Source organism: Lygodium microphyllum, unplaced genomic scaffold (genome assembly GCF_053477565.2).
Source record: "Lygodium microphyllum isolate KBCC unplaced genomic scaffold, Lygodium_microphyllum_v1.1.10 scaffold_122, whole genome shotgun sequence".
NCBI classification, from domain to species: Eukaryota; Viridiplantae; Streptophyta; class Polypodiopsida; order Schizaeales; family Lygodiaceae; genus Lygodium; species Lygodium microphyllum.
The window spans coordinates 179,132-188,065 of NW_028229605.1; the positions used below are offsets into that span (position 1 = coordinate 179,132).

The 8,934-nt window shown below is 42.3% G+C and overlaps 1 protein-coding gene across 1 annotated transcript; it reads right to left on the reverse strand.

Annotated features, from left to right (window-relative positions):
• Nucleotides 1–3,266: 3,266 nt before the first annotated feature.
• On the reverse strand, nucleotides 3,267–6,907 carry LOC148008598 (uncharacterized). The gene is made up of 5 exons (XM_087674181.1): nucleotides 6,768–6,907; nucleotides 5,155–5,970; nucleotides 4,794–4,982; nucleotides 4,516–4,686; nucleotides 3,267–3,802 (listed from the first exon to the last, which is right to left on the reverse strand). Exons 2-5 carry the CDS (start codon nucleotides 5,932–5,934, stop codon nucleotides 3,719–3,721), a joined length of 1,224 nt encoding a protein of 407 aa, XP_087530307.1. The 5' UTR covers nucleotides 5,935–5,970; nucleotides 6,768–6,907; the 3' UTR covers nucleotides 3,267–3,718.
• Between the last annotated feature and the right edge of the window lie 2,027 nt (nucleotides 6,908–8,934).

An 8,934-nucleotide genomic window follows, 5' to 3' on the forward strand; every position in this document is an offset into this window, starting at 1 on the left:
CATTCTTCAAATTCTCTCATGCATTACTTCCTTTTTCCCTAATATGCATTATCTATCATGGACCTCTGTGTGTGTGTGTGTGTGTGTGTGTGCGGGCGCGCTTGCGTGCGCGTGTGTGTGTTTTCACTTGGGAATTGTAAGAGTGTTAGCGAGTCTTTGCATGCAATGCTTTTGTTAATGTATTGGCATTTAATGTCCCTTTTTTTTGCAAATTCACGTCGGTAAATTACTATTCTCTTTCCACAATTGTTACTCTAAGGGAAAAGTTACAAACAAGGAAGTAAAGTTTCAATATTCCTGATAAATAGGCTAATTGTGCCCTATGTGAAGACCCTCTTGCCACCCAAAATGATATTTGAAATGCTAAAATAAGACATCCAATGGCCAAAATAGAGCCAAAAAGCAATTTCGCTCATTAGCAAACAAAAAGCACTTAGGGCAAGTTGACTTGCCCCAATCATGTTTTGAGGGTGAACATTGAAATCCTTGAAATCTTCATGGAACTATTTTTGCAACCATAATATTGAGATGTTGATTTGATGGGATTTTTACCATTGTCTCTTCACTTGCATGAACTTGCCCCTCACCTCCTGTAATGTCAACAATTTTGAAGATAGAGAAAAAAGGGTCATGCCCCACGCAAGTCATGACTAGACTTTTCCAAAGTCAAGCCCTTTTATGGCAAGTGAGAGAAAGGAGACTTGATGAGAGAGAATGCAGAACCTACTAATGAATGATCACCATTGCATTGTAACACTAGCTAGTTTAGGGGGTACCTCCATAACTTGGCACAATAAGCATTTAACATGGAGGGGGTGCAAGCTTGATAGGTGCTTAGTGGTTAAGTGGAGGAGTTAAATATGCTATGCTAGAACGCTACATTGCATTTGACCATATGTACATCCTTGCAACATTCAAACTAATTCTCTTAAATGGGAATCACCAAGTACCTCAAATGTTTAGACTCAATGTCTCGTTCGTAGAAGAGAAATCCTTTGTGGATAAAGTGCAAAAAGGTTGGATGGATGCTAGAGATCCGAATGTCACTCTTGATTATAGATGGAAGAGGTGTCTTCAGGGGATTGCTGATTTGGCCAAGGTGCATGATAGGAAAAAGGTAGCATACAAAAGGTCCACTCGCAAGATGTACCTTTATGCCCACATCTCCCTATCAAGATACCCTACTCTGAGATTGCTCAAGGCCTAGCAAAACAGTGGTATAAAGTGCTAATGAATGTAGACTGGAAATCAAGGGGGGCAGCAAAGGATGACTCATCTCAGAGCTAGAGTATTAAGCTTTGCCCTTTGGCTTATGACCCAGCATATGCCCTAGTTCATAGGAACCCAAGGCTATCCAAAGCAATGATGCACAATAATGGACTTGCTACTTGGGGTGATGCATGGGAACTACACAATAATGCTGTCATGCAGCCTCAAGACTTAGCAAGGAAATATGGTTTTAACCAACTCTGGATGTTGCACAGAGATGACTAGCCGACTTCTATAATGAATAAGACTAACACGGTGCTTTTTGACTTGGTAAGTCCACTTGGGAAACCACTCGCTTACTACACTCAAGCAAAGGACTTTGAAGTAGTTTCTCCTACAATCGTGCTAGCCCAGAATCTATGGAAAGCCACTCCATTTAGAATCAATGTGTTATGCTGGAGAATTCTGTTAAAGAAATTGCCTCTTTGCACCAAGCTTACTAAAAGAATCAGAGTTTTCACTTGTGTGACCTTTTGTGGGAGGGCTAAAGAGACAAAAAAGCATATTTTCTAGCATTGGATGCATATAATGCCGGTGTGGTATAGGCTTAAAAAATGATTGGAAAAAAGCCAACCTAAGAAGTGACTTTAGTATGTCAAATGTCTTCTTTGCTAATCATTCAAGCTTAGATGGCAGCACTTGGAGCTTAGTTAGCTTTATCTCTAGCATCACTCCAAAGTTTCTTTGGCTTGCGGGATGATGTTGGATTTTTAGAATTTAATGGAAGAAACTCAATCTATTGGCCTAGAGTCAAGCTCCATCTTTTAGATGTTGTAACTGTTTTTACTACTTGTTGAATAATAAGGTGTGCATTATTTTTAAAAAAACTTCAAAAGTTATGGCACTAAAGTTGAGTACAATTAAGTAAATTGTCTACACATTATTATACTTATCTACATGGACATGTTATGGAAGTAGAATGTACGTAGGAGTGTCCTGACTCTAAGAGCCCTAAGTTATCATGATGAAAAGTATTTCTAAGTTGACGGCGTTGTAGCCCTATGGATCGAGGGTGGGTTGTAAAATATTTTTGCAAATGCGTGAGGTCAATTCCTAGGTTGTGCAAGAATCCGGGTGACACCAATCTATTCAAGTCCAAAGGAAAGTGCTTCTATAAATTAAAAAGCAAGTGAAACAAAAAATCATTAATTTATGAATCACAGGATTACTAGTAACTGCATTGCCAGCAAGAGAAATGGGTCAGATTATATTTTATCAGTTTGTTGGCATTTAGTGAAGGCCTGGCTTGGGTTAAAACTTAAGATCCCACTTTATATATGTATATATATATATAATATTAATAAATACTGCCTTTACCGTTTAATATAATTTACCACTTATTTCAAAGGAATAAAAGGCAATGAATATTTTAATGCGAAACTTTTAGACTCGCGATTTTTATAAGTTTGAAAAGGACAAAACGGATCTCGCACGCACGTCCGCATCTGGAAATCGGGAAATTAAGACCTTTGGATTCCTTTTTATGGCCAAAATTTGACGTTCCGGGGCTTGCGGAATTTCGGATATTCTGGAAAATGGATTGATTCTCTGCAGGGATGAATAAATCCGTCACATTGAAATTTGCAGATGAATTTCCCGTTTTTCCAGCGCCAATTTTTTTGTCCAGCATGCATGTAAACATCTTAACTTGTCTCTACAAAGGAGAAGTCTGTTATTAACTAGCTTGGGTAGAGGCATGGCCATGGCGCATAATTCCCAGAATCCATAATTCTGTGCAGGGAAAGGAGAGAGAAATTAACACAGGCTTTTAGACACATGCGCGCCTGAACCAGAGTAACACTGTACTTCCAGGAATACCTCGAGAGTAAATAGCAGCTCAGTGCCAAGTGGATGGATGGGAGTTACAGATGCGTTGTCTACCATTATTTAATGGATTGAACCCCCAAAGAAGGAAAGACATTGACAGAGAGAGAGAGAGAGAGAGAGAGAGAGAGAGAGAGAGAGCACAGACCCCCAAGCCAACCCATGCAAAGAAATGCCACAAGACCATCACACACCATATTATTGGTTCAATTATTGCTTCTCCTTTCCCATTACAACGTCACTGGACGCCTGACATCACAGCCCATCATATCACCATTCACAAGGAAAAGGCCTTCCCTGCCTTCTCCAGGCAGAGAGCCAGCTTTTGATCGGTTAGTCAATTAGTTCCCACATCTGCGAACCTACTATAGTGGATAGAAAAAGATGTACAACTTGAGGTCCACCATCCATCTCTTTGACATCAACCAGGGTAGATTTTTCTGGGGTGGGTTAAAGAGTCCAATGTGGTGAAGGATATTGGAGGAGGCATTGAAGTTCCTAGTTGGGTTAGACTCATCCTACCACTACTGCCTCTGCCTTTACAACATAATAGTAGAAAACCATCTTGAATGCCTCCTCCAAGCACGCTCGCGGCTCACTCCATCAGTTTTGCCTGTCAGTCAGTTCAGAAATGCAGGTTGAAATTGGGAGTAATGTCCATGATCATCTTCCTTAACTCCTCCGTGCTCACCACCTCCGCATTCTTCACCTGCAATGGCAGAGGACAGAGGACTCATTTGACAATGATTGGCAATGCTATGGATAACCAAACTCACTGATCTTTTGATGTGAAAACAATCACGACATCATGCTGAGTAAGGAAATGATTTAAGAATGGCAATCTGCTAATCAGTCAGACAATGCTGTAAGGTAGAATGGCATTGCACAGCGCGCTCATTGACGATAGACGATGGATGGTCTAAGGGAGATTTGATAATGCACTTATCAAGAAAGTCAAGAATCCAAGGCCGAGCCATAATGAGCTCACTGTGAGAAGTGAAATTCAGTGGGAAGCCCACAACATAACAGGGATGTACACCAAAGGAGACACTTGGTTTGTCAAGAGTGTACAGCCCACAACATAACAGGGATGTACACCAAAGGAGACACTTGGTTTGTCAAGAGTGTACCTAATGTGAGGCAATTATACACCAACAATTTCCATGTGAGGGCAGAAACGAAGTGAATTCCTTAGAGTATAGGATACCAAACCATTGGACTAAGTATGTGAACAATGGACAATGCAATAGATAATATTAAGATATCTGAAGATGATGAAATCCACCTGGCTGAAGAAAGAGCATTTCCGAGACTAATGGACTGGAAAAACTGTGCAAACAGTCTCTATGCTAATCCTCCTTCTTAATCAATGGCAAGAAACTGGCACAAGCACAGAAGATGATGGAGGTGGTCAATATATACCTTCACAATGATTGTGTTGAGCACATTGTCACCAACTGATGTTAAATTGGCATTCACAATCTCCAAGTCCAAGACTTCTAAGGCCCTAGTCAATTGAACCAAGGCCCCAGGTCCCTTCTTGCAATGGATTCGGAGGTGGTAGGTTTGCTCCTCCATCTCCAAAACATCCAGCTGCAACAAAAGGAAAGATAGCAAACGGCTTCTCAGCATGTCTCAGGTGCAAGATATACCCTTGCCCTTTGCTCCCATGTATGTGCATGCTTAAACCCCTGAATTACCTGGAGGATCTTGTGCTCTGGCAGACTGGCCCTGCCTATACCGAAAACAGTATTATAGTCCACCAGACCCTCTTGGATAGCCTCCCTGTTAGTCTGCAATGTGAGAATGTCACTCTGCATCTCCTCAACTTGTTTCTTCAGATCTCGCACATAACTGATTGCATCGCCAACAATAGAGGCTTTGTCCATCTACAGTTGAGATGTAGAACAAATGAATACCATGTTAGTGACAAGGATGTAGCAAACAAGATAGCAAACATCAGAATGGCCTTGTAAATATTCAGAAGATAGGTAAACTCTTTAAAAGAATGAGATTGAGCAATCCCACATTCAGTATTACTTATCAAGAGACAAACTCTACCTTGCTGATTTTTGGTACAATTGCCCTCAAGGAATAAAGCCTCTCATTGAGTTTCTTCCGCCGTCTTCTCTCAGAGATGAGGTTCTTAGACATGGAGGACTTGTCATTGGGGGACTTGTCACTCTCTTCATCATCTAAAGCATCACTGTTGTCAGAAATCTCCATCTGTTTCTGTTGATTTGCAGGCTTCCTCCTCTTACTCTTGTGCATGTCTTGGGACTCCGTTGCAGATGATGAGCTCCTCTTTTCAAGTGGACCACGCAAGGCGTGCACTTCCACTGCCTGGTTCACTGGCTTGATGCTCTTGTCCTGGAACCAGCTGAGCCTCACTTTGCCAGGCAGCTGATTCTCAGCGGCCGGAGGTCCATCAGACCTGAACGGTCCCTCCGAATTTTGTTGGAGAGGCATGCTGGCACTATGCTCAGAGAGCTCATGGCTCTTCCAGGATGGGAAATTTGCATCAGGGGGCAGAATCCACTCATCACAGTTCATCTCCAGGGCCGGAGAGGGCTGATCGAGGCCCGAAAGGAGCATGTCCTGTTCAATGGAGCTGAGTATAGTGTGGTTGTCCAGGAGATCCAGGTCATCTGTGGAGATGGCGGCAGGGGAGGAGCCCAAGGGCGGGGAGTAAGGGCTGCTGTTGCTCCTTGAAAAGGCCCCTACACATCCATTGAAGAAACCATGGTGGGATACCGGGGCAGCGAGTAGGGGGCGGGCTGCTCTCACCGAGTCCAGCATCTTCTCCAACTGTGCAGCATTCTCAGTGCCCACATTTCCCATCCTTAAGCAGATGCCAAAGGGGGCAAATGCTGCTCCCTGCACACAAAACCAAGCAAGAGAGACAGAGGAGAATAAGAGAAGATCTGTAAGTCCTAGCAATTCCAGCAGCAGAGCTGATGCATAGAAAAAACTTAGATGTTACACAAAATGTATTTGATCAATTGATGGTGTGTGATGAAGACCCAAGGCCCAAACTCTGTGACATTACTTAAGGCCTCCGAAATATGCTAACAATTCATCAAATGACGAATACATCGAAGAGCAGAAAGGAGCAGAGAGCTGCATAATCAGAACTCAGGCAAGCCAGGATCCAACAGAAAGCACCCTCCATGCAAGGAAGGAAATTTCCTGATAAAATTTTGTCAGTGGAAGACAAGCAAAAGCCGGTAACATCAATTGAGCTTCCACTTGAACACTCAAATGCAAGAGAGAACACACATCTTCTCCCAAAATTGATGCAAGCCAAGATCCAGTATGAGATGCACCCACATGAAGGGGGCAAAATTCCAGCTCATCTTCAATGGACATAATGCAGAAGAGGCTCCCCACATACTGGGAATGCAGTAGAGAAGCTGAATTTGAGCAATTACTACTAAAATTTTAAGCCTCAGTGTGAGGCAGGAGATGGCAAGTTAGTAACTGATCCCACAGAAAGCGACAAACAGCTGCTGCATTGCGATTTCAATGGAAGAAAGCAACAGTCTCTCTGTGATGCAGAACGAGGCAAAGGAAGGAGGTATCAGTTAAAACAAGTGTTGGGCATGGCTAACACATCATGGACGCAAGAGGAGGCCATGGAAACTTGGGAGAATGCAGGATTGTGTATTGCATACCTGAGTGAGTGTGTGTTTGTGCGTGTCTTCGAGGGGTGACAGATGATGGAGAGATAGACCACACTATCAGCTGGGCAGATGAAAGACTATATATATATATGAGAGAGAGAGAGAGAGAGAGAGAGAGAGAGAGAGAGAGAGAGAGAGAGAGAGAGAGGCCCATTGGGGGCCCTTCACACGCTTCTTAGCGCTCCTTTGATGCATTAGGACACCGACCACCCACGTCTCACAATGAGCCCCATCTTAGCGTGGTTGCACACACATACGAGTCCCATCTTAGAGTGGTTACACACACACACATACATATACACACACAAAGAGACGCTAGACACCCCAATCATGAATTGATCTCCTCATGTAGAAGCATCGTAGGGTTTCATTGCACCAAATGCCAATGGTGAATAGTGTCCAAACACCAACTCAAAAAGGGAGATGTTCGAATTGCCCTCCAACTCTCGTCGCCCCCATTATGAACCTTCACGGGACTTAAAGTGGAAACCTGAAAAACAACATAGCAAAAAGGGACACATTGTGTATCGATGAGAAATCCTTGGATTATTCAATAGAAAGGTACAACATATCAAGCACGCCTATGAACTACACACTCATGATGTTGCACATATGAGGATTCACCATAGGGTACAGAGATCACTTGTAGGATGCCTTGATTGAGAACACCACTATGTCTATATAGTTGCATTTGGCTCCAACACCAAAGAATTCCTACAAAGCTCCGAATAGAGAGGGACCACCAAGACACCTTTTCTTGTTTTGGGACATTAAAATGTCATTAAAATACAAAGCCAAACTTATAAGAAGACATAAATCACTTATACTAGGATGAGAGTCCTTTTGTCCTTCACAAAGAAGGGTTTCATTCTCATCCAACAAGGGAGGGGCTCAAAAGTCCTTTTGTGTTCCATTAAGGATGGTTTCATAGTCATCAAGTTAAATGAGGATCCCCATTAGAACAAGGGTGCTCCTGACTTTAGGTACACACAAAACAATAACATTGATTAAAACATTTACATGTTCTGATGTCTCATTATTATTGGCCAACTCCTTTTAAGGCATGGCTTATTTAGGACTTCTGCTACTTCAAATCCCATTTTTGTGTTTCTAGTTAGCCATTTGCAAAAAAATGGCGAGGTGGACGTGTCAAATAAGCTCCATGACCATTTGTACACAATGTTTGACAACTATAAAACCAACCTAAAGTCTAGTATTGTCATATATACATGGACGTTTCTTTCATAGTCCAAAAGGCCAATTAAGACACATGCCATTCCTTATCCCAATTTCTAGCAACTCTTTAATTAGTGTAGAGAGCTCTATTGCATAACTTTAGCCACAAAATACATGATATCTTGGGTTCCATAAAAGGCTCCTTATATATTGCTAAAGTTGTAATCCCATTGCCTTTTAAACCAATCTCATGACCACCAATCATTTAACTTCTTGAGAAAGCTTAAGTTCTCTTGCTCTAGATTAGGAAGGGGCAGGAGAGAGAGAGAGAGAGAGAGAGAGAGAGAGAGAGAGAGAGAGAGAGAGAGAGAGAGAGAGAGAGAGAGAGAGAGAGAGAGAGAGAGAGAGAGAGAGAGAGAGAGAGAGAGAGAGAGAGAGAGAGAGAGAGAGAGAGAGAGAGAGAGAGAGAGAGAGAGAGAGAGAGAGAGAGAGAACAGTGAGAGAGAGGGGCAGAGAGAGAGGCAAAAGAAGAGGTCTTTCAATTTTACTTTTGAGGATGAAACTCTTCCAAAAGGGAGGGCGGATAATTTCATGACAAGTGTCCTAAGCAACCACATCCCATAGGATAGCTTGAGCGTAACACTGATAGTGGAAATCAGGTAGTATACTAAGATATTGACAAGATTAAGGGGTCAAGGAGTAGCCTACATTAGGGCATAGCATGACAAGAGATGAGCACAAGGGTACATAGACCAAAGGGTCAAAGGATTGCCAATCAATGTGAATGGACTCATCAAGATCTACATAAATATGCCATTGTGGTGTTAAAATGGGTGATTCACTTCAGCAGATGGGAGATTAACAAAAATTTCTTAACTTTCTCTATTTGTTTGAGGCTATGTAGCCATGCATGAAGGTCTTGCATGCATGTGTACATGATAGAGAGAAGCAAGGATAAGAAGGGAACATGGATCCAAGAATC

Excerpts from the sequence above, each read along its gene's own strand:
- LOC148008598 (XM_087674181.1), bottom strand. The coding sequence starts at position 5,934 with ATGGGAAATGTGGGCACTGAGAATGCTGCACAGTTGGAGAAGATGCTG. Across the intron at positions 4,983-5,154 it reads TTGTACCAAAAATCAGCAAG|ATGGACAAAGCCTCTATTGT; the intron begins GTAGAGTTTGTC and ends TCTCAACTGTAG. Across the intron at positions 4,687-4,793 it reads CAGAGCACAAGATCCTCCAG|CTGGATGTTTTGGAGATGGA; the intron begins GTAATTCAGGGG and ends CTTTTGTTGCAG.